This window comes from Cervus canadensis, chromosome 3, assembly GCF_019320065.1.
Source record: "Cervus canadensis isolate Bull #8, Minnesota chromosome 3, ASM1932006v1, whole genome shotgun sequence".
Lineage (NCBI taxonomy): Eukaryota > Metazoa > Chordata > Mammalia > Artiodactyla > Cervidae > Cervus > Cervus canadensis.
The window spans coordinates 51,481,439-51,497,313 of NC_057388.1; the positions used below are offsets into that span (position 1 = coordinate 51,481,439).

General features: G+C 34.3%; 1 protein-coding gene across 2 annotated transcripts in view; it reads left to right on the forward strand.

Moving 5' to 3' along the window:
• Window positions 1-15,561, forward strand: part of PPP1R3A (protein phosphatase 1 regulatory subunit 3A) — a 38,971-nt gene extending 23,410 nt beyond the window's left edge. For both annotated transcript variants that reach the window (XM_043463148.1, XM_043463149.1), the window contains 3 exons: window positions 10,079-10,137; window positions 10,234-10,358; window positions 12,285-15,561. In XM_043463148.1, coding sequence (XP_043319083.1) covers window positions 10,079-10,137; window positions 10,234-10,358; window positions 12,285-14,597 — 2,497 coding nt within the window. In that variant the 3' untranslated portion in view covers window positions 14,598-15,561. The remainder of the gene's footprint in view (window positions 1-10,078; window positions 10,138-10,233; window positions 10,359-12,284) is intronic.
• The last annotated feature ends 314 nt before the right edge of the window (window positions 15,562-15,875 follow it).

Consider the following 15,875-nt stretch of genomic DNA (forward strand, 5'->3'; position numbering starts at 1 on the left):
GAATTGATGCTTTTGAACTGTGGTGTTAGAGAAGACTCTCGAGAGTCCCTTGGACTGCAAGGAGATCCAACCAGTCAGTTCTAAAGGAAATCAGTCCTGAATATTCATTGGAAGGATTGATACTGAAGCTGAAGCTCCAATACCTTGGCCACCTGATGCGAAGAACTGACTCATTGGAAAAGACCCTCATGCTGGGAAAGATTGAAGGCAGGAGGAGAAGGGGATGACAGAGGATGAGATGGTTGATTGGCATCAGCGACTCAATGGACATGAGTTTCAGCATGCTCTGGGAGTTGGTGAACAGGGGAGCCTGGCATGCTGCAGTCTATGGAGTTGCAAAGAGTCATACGTGACTGAGTGACTGAACTGAACTGAATTATTATATTTAAGATATCTGGTGAATTTTTTACAAACATAAAAGGTATAATCTCCTATATGAAATACTGTAGAACTGCTCTACTAGTACTTATATTGAATTACACATCATTTCAATTGATTTACTCTGTAGATAAAGGGAAAGGTATTGATATATGCTTGAAACTCTCAAGAGGCAGGACTGGGACAAAGGCTGGGGGAGAGTTGTAGAAGCTTGGCACTCTGCCCCCCATTAAAAAGAAAAGAACAACCACATGCAAACAATACTATCTTGGAAAACAATACGGGGCACAGATGCTCAGGGGAGTGGCTGCCACCCTAAGTTCAGCAACAGATCCTTCTTGGAGGTGAGGTGTCACTTCCGAAAGATTTGATTTCATAGTTTGGAAGTCTCATGCTCCTTTGCTTTCCTTCCTGCTCGCAGCCCTTCCAAATACAATCTTTCCACATACACACCGGGAATATCAATTTACATTTTAAATTGTCTTTTTCTTAAAACAGTTTTCAAAACAATATGTAACACAAGTTCTGTAGAGCTTGGATGTCAAAGCTCAGTACTGAACAAACCAAGTATCTTAGTGATACTTACATGTAGATTTCAACAGAGAAAACAGGTTTAATCAGGATTTCCTTAATTGCAATTAGTTGGCTCACAGTCATGACTCTGTGATAATGACTTTTTACACAACCACAAACAAATCAGTAATAAATAAAGCCTGAGAATTAGTATCCTTAGGAAAAAGCAGATAGTAATAATTCTCTGATAATATTTGAAAGGTGGATGAAGTATAAAGTTCTTAGAAATCACTTTGTAGGGGAACGTGGAGAATCAGAATGTCAGAATTCTAAAGTAGGAAGAGTCTCAGCTGGACAATCACTAATTTTTTGTCATCCATGGGACAATTACTTCCATTAAGAGCAGAGGTAAAATAAGGACTTTAGACCCAATAAAGTTAAAAATTTTTTCTGATATCTCTCTGATGTACATTCTTTAGTTTTTTCTCCATCACTTAAAAACATTTATATTTCTCTCTTGCTAGAATATAATTGGCAGACTGTGGCAGAATAGTCCCTTGGGCCAGGTTTACCTATAATTTTGTTTTTCCATTTAAAATTCATGGATTCTTGTTGTAATTGCATTGCTCCCAAAGCAACCTACAATATTTTTGTTGTTCACATGTGAACTTTCAAGATTTGACTTAAATACAGACTAGATTCTCACATTTTGGAATTCCTTTTGAAGACACTCTAAGGAGATCTCATCTCTACAAAATTGCACATGATGCCCAGATTCGATCATAGAATTAAATCCAAATAATTTTTTTCTCTCTAATCCCTGTGGGATGGGGTGAGCAAGAAAAAAATAGTACCCACCACTTTGACATGACAAAGCAGATTTGAAAATAGCAATCCTTGGGCAGAAGACAGAATTAGGAAATGAAGCAACTTTGGAAAAGAAACTTACCAAAGAATTCTTCAACAGGTTATGTTTTTCAGTTGCTTTTTTCTCTGCTATTGAAATTTCTTGCATCAAGAAGGCATGGCACCATCATTGTCAGTATGTTTTCAAGATCATGGACTGAGGCAATAGGCAATGTGCTGAATTTAGTAAAAGAAATACAGAAGATTTTTGGGAACACAGCAATTCAGCTTTATAGAAAACAGGAAAGTGACTCAATAAAACCATCTGGTCACTAATGTGGTAGTATATACTTAGTTACCTGAATACTTAAGCAATTCACTAGAGTTTACTCAAGGGTCTTATGGTTTATCATGGTTTATGGTTACATTTTAAAAGTAATAAATTAACTTATATCATATGTGTTATCTGATATATTTGCTCATCCCCATCACTTGTAGATATTGGTAATGTTTTTTCATTATTTGAGAAGTTTTATCTGGACATAGTAAAATAATGGGGGAACAAATTATTGTATAATCTTCATTATAAATAATACAAGACTAGTTGACAAGTTGTAGTGGTAGGATTTCTGTAGGTATTAAATTTGAAATGCTCACTATAAGATTTAATTGAGAATTTATCTTTGTATTGCAATGTCAATAGTTATTTCTATTGATCCTTCTAGCATTTATATGTCTTTTGACAACAAATTTAAAAAATTTCCAAATCATATTTCAAAATCATATTTATGGGATAGTATTAGTTATATAAATATGCAATCTTAAAGCAGAAGGCATCCTATTTAATATCAAAACTGAGAAAGGCAAATTTTCTCTATTTTGAACAATAAAGGAGTTGATAGGTAGTGGCTGCCAGGATGCATAGAGAACGGTCACTAGGCTCAAACTGGACTCAGCAAGGAAACCCCTTGATCTGTTATCAGTGTTTGCCATGGATGCTAGAGAGGGAGGCCAGCATGAGAGTATGTATTTGATATCCCTAATCTAATCCGGAGCTTTCACTTTGAAGATAAGGAATGTGACGCCCACAAAAACCATGTTCTTCAGCATATTAATTATTAGTCCCCAAGTTCAGCATCTTAAGGAAATACAAAGTCACTTAAAAATGTTTATGTTTTCTCTTGGAGATTATTTTTGCTTCATTCAATCCTTTATTGATGCAGAACTGTCTTCACTTTGTTTTCCCTTCCAGCGTTATCGTCAAGGAACTGAATTTAATGCATGTTTTCATCCTGAACTCCTTCTGGCATTGTGCCTTTAACCTTTTTTTCCTTAGACACTTTTGTTCACAATTAGACATTTATTGCTCTAATTGTCTTTCCTTTGATCAAATATTTCTTTTCTGTTTTCAGTTTTATTCCTGATCTAAAGAAGACTACTGGTGTTGTAACACCAAAGGATTAGATACTGAGCCCTTGTAGTTGGTTAATGTATTACTAACTTCACCTCTCATTAAGTACAAGTTTCTGCTCTCCTCCCTCCTCCAAATCATAAATGGCTATAAATGTCAGAACACAAGTCCATTTTTAGAGAAATATCACAATAAGATTATGAAAATAAATAACATATAATGCGTAATTATTTATTTCAGGAAAACCTTTTCAATTTAAGTATCCACTTAGCAACGCCAATTCTAATACTAAAACATTCTTCTTAAGTGTCTTTTAAAAACTCTTAAATGTAAGGGCACATATTATTTCTAACTTAAAAGCTCTCCATTCACTTATTTTCCTTTCTTCCTTTAGGGAAGGAAGGTAAAGGAAATCAAATGAGAGCAGCAGCTTTGAACAAAGAGGGCAGACTTAACATACTTTTTGAGGAGTTCAATATTGACTTTTTAGCTGCTTATCAGAACAAGAGGTGATGCCTAAGAATTCCAAGTTGGTTATCTTTAGTCAGTGCTGAGTACTTTCAAGAAGAGTTGTTAAAGAGACACAAATGCAACATTCATGATTCATTTTGGAAATGATCCTTTTTTTATGCCAACTTTTTGATTCCTCTTGGAACAGAGTTACACTTCTACTACCTACAACCTAATCCTGACATTTACCCTGACTGGTTGGATAATTCCATCACATTAGACAGATTGTGTGGAACAGGTTTCACTCATATTTTAAGAGATATATGAGCTTTTAGCATAATAGCATTACAGAAACTCAGGGAAAATGATATTACTACTTATACTAAAACTACTACATTTTGGCAGTGTTAAAATTAACCATAACTCTAAAAGCCTAGGTGCCACATACCTAGAAACTGCAGGAATATTAACAGGGTGCATAGATTCTGACACAGAATAAATCAATTGGGTAATAACAGAAAGTGTGAATTAGCATTCCCATGCAAACTGTATTTGGTGAAGACATTTTTAAATAGAAAGGTACTTTCACTGATGATCTAGTGATCTTTCTTTGGAGGGTGGCCCTCCGATAGTAAAGGTGTATTTTTTAAAAAACTAAGCAAGTATGTTATCATGGGCTGCCAGTTTTACACTTGAAAGTAACTTGTGGGAAAAAAGGTATCTTGTGGATTAAAGACATGAGAGAATGGAGTAAACCTTAAAAAATATATAGATAATTGCAAGTAAAAGGAGAAGCATGGGAATTGGTTACTGCAGCAGTGGAGAACTAATGATCAGCATGGTGTTTACTACATGTCACTAATAATGATAATAACAATAGTGATAATAATAATAATACATTTATTAGACATTTCCACATATTGAGAATTATGTTAAATAATTGCCCTGTGTATAAGGACTAGGCAACAATTGGAGCAAAATGAGACACAGAGAGGTTAAGTGTTGCGTCGAGGTTAAGGCTTGTTGGAGGTTGCATGGCTAGTACGTGACTTAGTAATCGGTAAGTAACAGGAAAGACAGATTTGAATCCAGGTCTTTCTGCTCTTTTTCACTATGAACTGACTAAAATAAAAGCCAGGAAACTAGGCATAATCTACTGATGCACTGTTCAGGCACGCATACCCGAGAGTAGAAAGGAAGGCTGAAAAGTGTTTACATGAGCACCCGAGAAGCTGATTACCCAGCCCGGAAGACATCAGAAATCAGCCAGCTGACTAATTAGAACTTATGGCATAGAGTGGGTGCTCAACAATGACCTGTCTTATGATTAAATAATACTAATGACTGACTATAGTATATACTTAAGGTACGGTAGTAATGAAGTATCCCTCCACAAATGACATATCTTTTTGACTTTTTAATTTCTAAATTTATACTAGATTTAATTTTTTTTGTTTAATTATTTAAGCCCATAGTTAAAAACTATTAAAAGACATTAAAAGACACAAAAATACACATGCTTTATTAGAATTTTTATGACACTACTTTTAATGAGGAAAGAAAAGAAGAAACAATGTTATGATAATGCTGATAAGAGGTAGACAGAAAGGAAGCCTAGAAAGGACACTGTGCATTTATTCAGCACAATGTCAGACACTGTTAACCACGAGGAAGAGCAGTAAGAAACTCCCCTGCTCAAAACGGGCTCAGGGAAAAGAAAATCTCTTTAACAAGTGGTGCTGGGAAAACTGGTCAACCATGTGTAAAAGATTGAAACTATAACATTTTCTAGCACCATACACAAAAATAAACTCAAAATGGATTAAAGATCTAAATGTAAGACCAGAAACTATAAAACTCTTATAGGAAAGCATAGGCAGAACACTCTCTGACATAAATCACAGCAAGATCCTCTATGACTCATTTCCCAAAGTAATGAAAATAAAAACAACAATAAACAAATGGGACCTAATTAAACTTAAAATCTCTTGCACAATGAAGGAAACTATAAGCAAGGTGAAAAGGCAGCCTTCAGAACAGAAAAAAAATAATAGCAAATGAAACTACTGATGAAGAATTAATCTCCAAAATATACAAGCAGCTCATGCAGTTCAATACCAGAAAAATGAACAATCCACTCAAAAGTGGGTCAAAGAACTAAAAGACATTTCTCCAAAGAAGACATACAGATGGCTAATAAACACATGAAAAGATGCTCAACATCTCTCATTATTAGAGAAGTGCAAATCAAAACCACAATGAGGTATCATCTCATGCTGGTCAGAATGGCCGCCTTCAAAAAGTCTACAAACAATAGATGCTGGAGAGGGTGTGGAGAAAAGGGAACCCTCTTACACTGTTTGTTGGAATGCAAACTGGTACAGCCACTTGGAGAACAGTGCAGAGATTTCTTAAAAAATGAAATAGAACTGCCATATGATTCAGCAGTCCCACTGCTGGGCATACACACCAAGGAAACTAGAATTGAAAGAGACACATGTACCCCAGTGTTCACTGCACCTCTGTTTACAATAGCTAGGACATGGAAGCAATCTAGACGTCCATTGGCAGACAAATGGATAAGGAAGTTGTGGTACATATACATAATGGAATATCAGTCAGCTATAAAAAGGAACACTTTTGAGTCCGTTCTAATGAGGGGGATGAAACTGGAGTCTATTAAACAGAATGAAGTAAGTCAGAAAGAGAAACAGCAATACAGTATATTAATGCATATATATGGAATTTAGAAAGATAGTAATGACGATCCTATATGCAAGGCAGCAAAAGAGACACAGATGTAAAGAACAGACTTTTGGACTCTGTGGGAGAAGGTGAGGGTGAGATGATTTGAGAGAATAGCATTAAAACATGTATGCCACCACATGTAAAACAGATAACCAGTGTAAGTTCAATGCATGAAGTAGGTCACTCAAAGCCGCTGCTCTGGGACAACCCAGAGGGATGGGGTGGGGTGGGAGGTGGAAGGAGTGTCCAGGATGGGGGGACATATGTGCATCCGTGGCTGATTCAAGGCGACGTATGGCAAAAACCACCACAATACTGTAAAGTAATTATCCTCCAAGTAAAATAAATAAATTACTTAAAAAGTACTCAGAATATAAAGGGGAGACTAGAAATTTTCTCTAACATATTTCATTTCTACCATGAATGTATATAGTTCTGGGGCCTATCATCATCATCAACCATAAAGTTCTTTGCCTTTATTTTCAAATTTTCTAAAGTTGTTTTAGTTAAACCCTTTAAATGTAATTGGTCATAAAACAGATATTTTGGGTTTTGGAGTGGGATTTTATCTATACATACCCTGTAATTTAGACCAGAGAGCAAACCATTTGTCTGAATATATTACCTGAAACTAGAATTTAACAATTTAGATATTTTAAATGATACAATAAACATCTGTAAAACAAAACAACTTATCATTTCCTCATTCTTTTCCTCTGACTCACCCCACTTTTATGTAATCATAATCTTGAAAATCAAGCTTTCTTGTATAAGAATTATATCCTATGTATTCCTTGATAAATGTATTTAGATTATTTCAATAGCTTTTAGCACAATAAAAAAGAAACTACTCTGATGCAATGTTTTAGCACTGTTCATTTAATATTATATGTTGCTAAGATTTATCCATATTACTGTATGTCTCTGTGTATTTTAAATCAATTTTGAGTGCTATATATATTTCTCTTGTTGTAATACCAAGTTTTACATCTACTCTTCCATTGATAAACATTTGGATTAGTTCAATTTTATGTAGTTGATGGCGATCAACTATCAACTGATAAAATTGACAGTCAATTTTATCAATTGAATAAGTAAAAAATTAAGTAAGTATAAAATAGCATCCCCTTGTGGTCTTGATTTGCATTTCTCTGTTTTTTAACAATGCTGACCATCCTTTATATGCTTATTGACTATGTGCATTTTCTCTCCTGTGAAATGTCTGCCCCTCTCTCCTGATTCTATTGAAATGTTTGTGCTTTCTTATTGAATTGTAGAAGTTCTTTATATTTCTTGACATTTATTTTGTGTTGATGTTGTATAATGTAAACATCTTCTCCCAGTTTAGTTATATTTTTCTGTTATAAAGAGGTCTTTCAATGAACAGAAGTTTTAAATTTTAATAGAGCTAAACTGATAATCTTTTTTTATATAGTTTTTTTTTTCCTTCTTTAAGAAAACATTTTCTACTCTGAGGTCTGAAAAATATTCATATATTCTACTAAGAATCTCAAAGTTTTTGACATGTAAAGTCCTAATGCACCTGGAATTGATTATTGAATATTTGTTGTGCTAATTTCACTTTTTTCCCATGAGGGTAGGCATTTTCCCTATCTCCGTTTACTGAGAAGTCCCTATTTCACTGATGTCTGACATGCTACTTTTATCAAATACCAAAGTTCTAGATATGTGCGGATCTGTTTCTAAGCTCTCAACACTTTCCTGTCTCAGTGCCAATATAATTGTCTTAATAACTATATCCTCATAAGAAGTATTGAAACTACATAGAGGTGCTTCCTCTACTATCTCTCAGAAGTAGACCAGCTATTTTTAGTCCTTTATTCTTCTCTTTAGAATCACATATTCAAATTTTGTGAAAACATGTTTTGAAATGTTGATTAGAAGTGAATTTGTAGATCAAATTTGGAGATACTATCTTCATAATTTTCCTATCTATGAACATGGTCTATCTCTCAATATTTTTTAGGTCTTTAATACATATTGATGCAATTCTATTCTTTTCCTTGTAGGAGTTTTACACATTTTGTATTAGTTTTTTAAACAAATATTTGATATAATACTTAACTTTCATCTATTTTGGATTCTTTTTCTTGTATTTACCCCTAAATCTAAGATTTCCCTCCTATATTTCTGTCTTTACATGTTTTTGTAAGATATCAAAATAGTAATACCCATTTTGATAGCTATTTATCCTCACAGTGAGTTAAAAGCAAGTTCCTTTCCTTTTGATGAAAATAAGAAAAATGATTAATAACATTTTGTTTAGGCAAAAACATAAAACTTTAATGATATTTTCCTCTACAAAGGAGATTTTCAATATTGTTATCAGATGAAAGATAAAGAAAGAATACTTAAATGCTGTTTAATGGTTTATATATTTTTAAGTGTACATAGATTTTCTGGACATGGAGAAAGAACAATGTGTCAGCTTGCAGTTGGATTTCACAAAAATGAATCTTTGTATAATTATAGGCCTGATTAAACAATATATATTATAGATTAAAACAGTATTACTTATGGTAATATAATATTTTCTAATGAAATTGTCTATGTAAAAACACTATTTTCATTTCTGGGCCCACTGCAAGGTAGCAAATAGTTTTGGCAAAGCTAAAACTGAGCATCATAAATGTATACAAAGCTGCATTACTTCTTACATGGTCAAGATGGAAGAATTTGTCATTTTCTTGTGATTTGTCAAAACAAGATTAGCCCTCTGGGGATTTGGATCAACACTGTTCATGCGATGAAAACTAGGTTCTATTACACAAATTCATCAGTCATTGTGAACTCTCTGGATTTCTTTTACTGCAGAAAAATCATTGAGAAAAGCCACTAGGAGAAAATTCCGCTGAGACAGTACAAGAAAATGTGAATATTGGTTCAATCATTTCTGACAGGCTGACTTGTGACATAACTATACACAAAGTGAGCTTTTCACTAACTATTTTCTTGCTATTGTGGACAAATCTAAATTCTTATGATTCCACAAATACACCTATAAACAGATTACACTTGAAAGAAAAAAGTCTTTCTCAATAAGTATGCAGAGTATGAGAGAAAAGCAAGTATAATCTGAATTATTTTAAAGAAAAAAAAATATATGTTTCCATATGAATGACCAAAATCTTGGCTGTGAAACGGGTCTTTGGCAATACACACATGAAGTCTTTAAACTGGGTATAAATTTAGCTGCCTTTTAATTTCTATCTAGTTTGTTTGTTTTCTCCTTTTCTGGAGAGAGAGAGTTAACATTATGTCAGTTCAACTGGAAGAGTTTTGAGTAAAATGGAAAACAAAAAAATTAATAATTGGAACATTAGAAAGTAATTTCAATGACCATAATGGACTGTCAGTTCATAAAACTTCATCATTTAAAACAAGAGAGAAATATTTGGACTTTCAAAGTGACAATTATGGGATAATCTACATTTATATATATTTTTCCTTTGTATGTTTTAATATGAGTAAAATAATTTTATTTGAATTATGGTATTGTGTAAATAATTTTTACATTTTTTACAACTAATATACATTATTGCATCATTCTAAGAGATCATTTTAATGAAAAAACATACAAAGTAATGCAAGAAAATGTGAAAAGTTATATAATATTTGTTTAGCTTGTAACTGGTTTGAATTTCCTATAAATAAAATGCTATACATTTATAGTCCCTGAAAAAGCATAACATTTTGTTGTAAATTTAACAGTAAAGAAGAATCATCGGTAACATCAGATGAGAATAACTTTGAGAATTCAAAGGTTACAGGTAATACTTCTTTAATTTTTAAACAGAATATATTTCTTTTGTTGAAGCCTACAACTAGAACAATCTTACATAGGTACAATTATCTTAACTTTTCAGATACCTATATCCCAACAATTGTTTGTTCTCATGAGGACAAGGAAGACTCGGAAACCAGTAATCAAAATGTAAAAGATGTAAACAGGGAACAGGATGAACGTAATGAAAAAGAATTAGAGCCGATGGTGAGTATTCTGATTGCCAAGGTATTAGAGAAGATGAATCCATTTATGCTTCAAAGATGCTGCAATGTCTGCTTTTCAACAGCTTCAACTAATATAATTTGCAAATGTGAAAGCATAGACCATTCTGTCCTTGCGTCTCTGGCTTCATCAACAAGGCTAGTGATTTGATTTCAGTATGTAAGTTACTTCAGGTCTCTGCAGTGGCAAATTAATGACATTCATTTCTTATCTCTTTACCAGCGGCTCTGAGTAACAGTTTGTAGGAATTACAGAAGAGGTAGCGCTATCCTGATGTGCATTTCTAATCTTTGTGACAAGTGTACAGTTATCATAAACTCGTCTGTAAAATGAGAGGGCTGGACTGGATGATTGTTAGGGTTCTGTCCAGCTCTACAAGTCTGATTCTTGCATTTAGCAGCTTTTTTTTTTTTTTTAACTTACTTCCATTTTTGTGAGAATCTCTAAGTTCCATATCATTGGAAAGTATTAAATTACCAAATGAGGATAAAATAGCTTGTGCCATAATTTTTAAACAGGAAACAAATTCAGAACTGTACAATTTAGTATTAAATTTGTTATCATAAATTTCACACTTCATGAACATACAATCTATTTGGGATTTTTAGGGGGATGGTTTAGATAGCATTTTTATCACAAAGGAAGAAATAGGAGTAAATGAGTCACATAATGCAATTTATCCTTTACCGTATTTGGTTGGAGCTCATATCATTAGGATACATGGATTCATAATCATCGAAGATTAAAATGACATTTGCCTCTTCAAGTGTCAGTGCTGAAACAGAAAAGAAATAGAGCTCATCTCTTTCCCCACACATTCCACCCTTTCTGTAGTGATATGGAAGCTGCATCACTAAAGTATGCAATTTACTTTGCTCCAACTTTAAGAAACTACAAAGTTGTCACCCACTGTGAGAATTCTCACCAGCTGAAAGTTAACACAGCCATTTTTTTCAAACCACAGCATATAATGAAAGGACTCTGAAAAATCACATACTTCACCAATACACCTCATTACAATGAGCAGGCGCAAATATAAAGTTTGTTTAGAAGTTACTGAGATTGTACGTCCAATAAATGAACAGGGAGCTGTAATTTAGATGCTAATTTGCTCCATGCTGACGTTAATGCATAAAACAATGAAGCTCTATAATAGATGGAAATACAACCAAATCTGTGGAACCCACAGGCGTTGGCTTACAAGACAGCTGTGCAGTTGACAAGTAACATGAGCCTTATGTGAGAAGAAGGGGAAAACGTAAGATTTGCATATAATTATTGAGATCATGCAAATGTCAGTTATGAGGAGAAAAAAAAAACACAGGCATCTCACTGTTAAATCCTGACAGTTGGCATCACTGAAGAGCTCAAATACATTTGAGTACCAGTTGGCAGAGGGTCATTAAAACAGAATTTGCAGAGACATTAACTCCCTCACTTTTCTTTGAGTGACGTTTTGCTATTAATAGTTTGCAGAGGCTTTGCAGAAAACATATTAATAAGAGATACTATAATAGGGGCACCTACAGCAAGTGTAAAATGCAGCAAGGGGCATCCAGGAAGCTGCTCTCTAATTGATTAGCATGGAGCTATCAATGTGTATATCCTAAGTGAGGAGAAAGTGCCATGACAAGCAAGAATAGTTGAATAATACAATGCGATATTTGGAAGCTGGGAAGGAGAATTATTAATTTTGGCCCCTTTTCTTATTAAACTCATTCCTAAGTCATAGCCTACAAGAATCTCCCCCAAACATTCCTCTTTCAGAATTTGTGCAAAATCTACAAATGAAATGAATCAAGGAAATCTATCAGATAATCACTAGCCAAATTAATGAAAACTATCTAACTTGCTTTGTATATTTAAACACAATAAAAAGCATTATTTTTGTTGTTTTTATCCCTTAAGATAAACCAACACTTGCTAAGAAGTACTGCTTCTGGAGATGAAAAGAATACAGTCAATTTTCCAAATAAAGCTGAGAGGTTAGAGAAGAAGCAAATCCATGGTGATGTATACACTGACTTGTTTAAAAGGCCTTTGTCTTCAAGTTCATCAGCAGAAAGATCCTTAAAGGGAGATTTTTACCACAAGGAAAAATATTTCTCAGGAAATGAGCATACTTATCAACCTTCAGAGGAATTTACTTCAGATACAGGAGAAATCAAGCCATCACTGGGAAATACTAGTAGTGATGAAGTAGTACAATTACATGTTAGCAGCAAAGAAGTACTGGACGATAACGCTAATCCAGCCAAAGGGAGAGGCAGAGTGCAAATGTCTTGTCCCTCTGCAGACCAACTAATGGCAGACAACCTTAACAAAAAACTTGAAGGAGAAGCTAAAGAAATTGAAGTAAAAGATTGGGAATGTTTAAGAGATGACTTTCGCTTGGATTTCCATTCAGGAAAATCGATAGAAAAAGGATCTTCCAAGAAAGATTATGGCAATAGTAAGAATGAGGAGGAGGAGCAAAGAATATATTTAGGTGTTAATGAAAAACAAAGCAAAAGTTTTCAATCAGTCTTACATGACCAAGAAAGAAAGATGAGCCACTCTGAAATAAGTGTGGAAGGGATGGGAGCCAGTAACAGAGACCTAACTGCTCTGCCGAGTAAAGACACCACAATTCACGACCAGTCAATCAGAGCAGATAGGTTTCATTCACCAAGGACAAATCTAAGCCTGGAGGAAACTGTGTCAGCGACCTCAGACTGTGATCTCTCAGCTAGCAAAGGCACTAGTCTAGGAGGGATGCCTGGTCAAGCTGGTTCACCAAGAAATGGAAATGTTTTGAGGAATAAGTACCTTTTCCAAGCTGAAGAAGAAAAATCAGTTTGGATTAATCCTGAAGATCAGAATAAGAACACACAGCATAAACAAAGTTGGAATGTTCTGGAAAGTCAGGAAAGAGCAAGAGGGAGTAAGACAACTATAACAGAGCAGTCCACAGAACAAGCAGATTATGAAGACATGTCGGGAAAAAGAGATGATACAAGGAGCTTGAAAGTTAATCCTACACAAGAATTGTTTACCTGCCAAGAAACAGCAAGCTGTGAACTGTCTTCTCTAGCTGATCATGGTATTACTGAGAAAGCAGAAGCAGGTACAGCTTATATGATTAAGACAACATCAGAAAGTACTCTAGAATGCATGTCTGCTAGAGAAAAAGCAATAATTGCTAAGCTACCTCAAGAGACAGCACGAAGTGACAGGCCCATCGAGGTAAAGGAAACAGCGTTTGATCCACATGAAGGGAGAAATGATGATTCACATGATACCCTTTGTCAACGAGATACAGTAGGTGTAATCTATGACAATGATTTTGAAAAGGAGTCATGTTCAGGTATTTGTAATGTACATGTAGATGAAAAGGAGAAGGAAGAAACCATAGCTATATACAATCCTGGGAAGACACATGACAAGAAGAAATGTGTCATTGGGAATACAACATCTGTAGAAGAATCCTCACAGGTCATTACAGACAATCAAAAAGCAGCCTCAAAACTAGATATACATTTGGGAATGTTACCAACAGACAAAAAAATACTTCCAGAAAATAGAGATCATGAGCAGGTCCAAGAATTATCAAAGAGAACAAATACAGCTGTCATGATGCATTCTTCTTTAAACTCAGACACTAATAGAACTTCTCAGAATGGCTCTCAGGTTTCCAATCACCATGCTAAAAGTCCGGTGTCATCTCACGAACAGGCCACTACTATAGAGCATGCAACTACTACCATGATGCTCCAATCTACTTCTAAGTCAGAATATAACTGTAGTCCAACAAGTGAAATCCAGGGTACTGAAAAGCACTCTCATCCTGCATCTCCACTGGAAGAAGTTTCTAAAAGTTCAGGAATAGTGACATCAGGTAGTACAAAGGAAAGATGTATAGGCCAGATTGTCAAACAAGGAGAATGCAGTGTGGAGAAACCTCTAGGGCCAACGATTTTAATCAGTGAAGCTTCTGAGAACATAGAGGGGGTAAAGCATGAAAATGAAGGATTAATAAACTCTGGACAATCACTGTACTCTTCAGGCGACAAGGAATCTGACAGCCCTGCTTCTGATAGTCTCCCTGCCCAGGAAAGTCAATCTCAAAGTGAATCTCTGCTTTCAAAATACATCAACTCTAAAGTACCTTACTTCCTTTTGTTTCTGATATTTCTTGTAACCATCTATCAGTATGACTTAATGATTGGCTTGGCATTCTAACTTTTTTCATTGTACTGGCTATGCTGGGAAGGGGAAAGACAAAAAGAGTCTGTCAAAAAGAAGTAACCTCAGCACTATTATTACTCTCTTAAAAGATAAGCTATTTAGCCCCAAACATTTGGATTGGTGAAAGAGACTATTCATTGTTCAAAGAGCCAGTGCAGTTTTTCTCTTGAAGGATCATTTAAAAAGGAATGCGTATGAAGTTTGCTCCTTCATATAAGTAATTATTCTATATAGGACCATTATATTTGGATCATTAAATACCTATATGAATATGAGATCTGAAGCACGTCAAGTTGAAATTAGGTACAGCTGTTGCTCCTTAGCAGGCTATGAAGTTTCAATGCTTCATGTCTCTTCACTACTTAAAGTGCCATTTCTTGCATTCATTTCTTTTGCAGTAAAGCTTCATTTTTTTCCCTGAGCGTATTTTTCCCTCTGTGGTTTTTAAAAATAGATAAAACACGGACAATGACAGAGGACTTTTTTTGGGCTTTGAATACTGACCATGAAATTTGCATTTACCACTGTATCATTTATCAGCACATTTTGATAAATCAAATCTTTCAACTTTAAGTTCATATTTTTAAGAACAACATCCAAGCGTAGATTTAAGTTGAAGAAACACATTGTGTACCTGAACAACAATACACATATATACGTTTTATCTCCTGCATACCTACAAAGTCAGGGCATTTGTAAGCCAAATTTGCCAAAGACCGAAACAATTAAAAGATGATCTTTCAGTTTTACAAAATTTGGGGGATGGCCTTTCTTTAAGCAATATTTTTTCTCTTTTAAAGGAAGATTGTATAACACAGTTGAATAACTTTGACGTCAACTATTATTCAGAGTTGGACATTTAAATTAAAAGTTCTACAAGCATTGCTTCAGAATGAATTTGTACCTATAAAGCATAAAGCATTAAGTGATAATAATTAAAAAAAGATTTACAAATGAACTACTCGGTATTTTTTTTTTGTCTTCAAGCAAATTTTTAACTTTTCTCACTATAAAACAATAAATTATTCCTCAAGGTGCTTTAAGAGAATAAACTAATCATCGGTGATAGTCATTATATAGTTACCAAGTTGTTAAATGATAACTGAAATTTTAAAAAGTCAAATAGGCAGGCAAGATCTTCTGATGGAGAAATGAATATCCAATATACCAGTGACTTTGGTTGCTGCTATTAGCTATGGCTAAGTATGTGAAATAATGGAACTAATCATTTTAGTCACATAGGTATAATGAAATTATTACTATACAATCAAT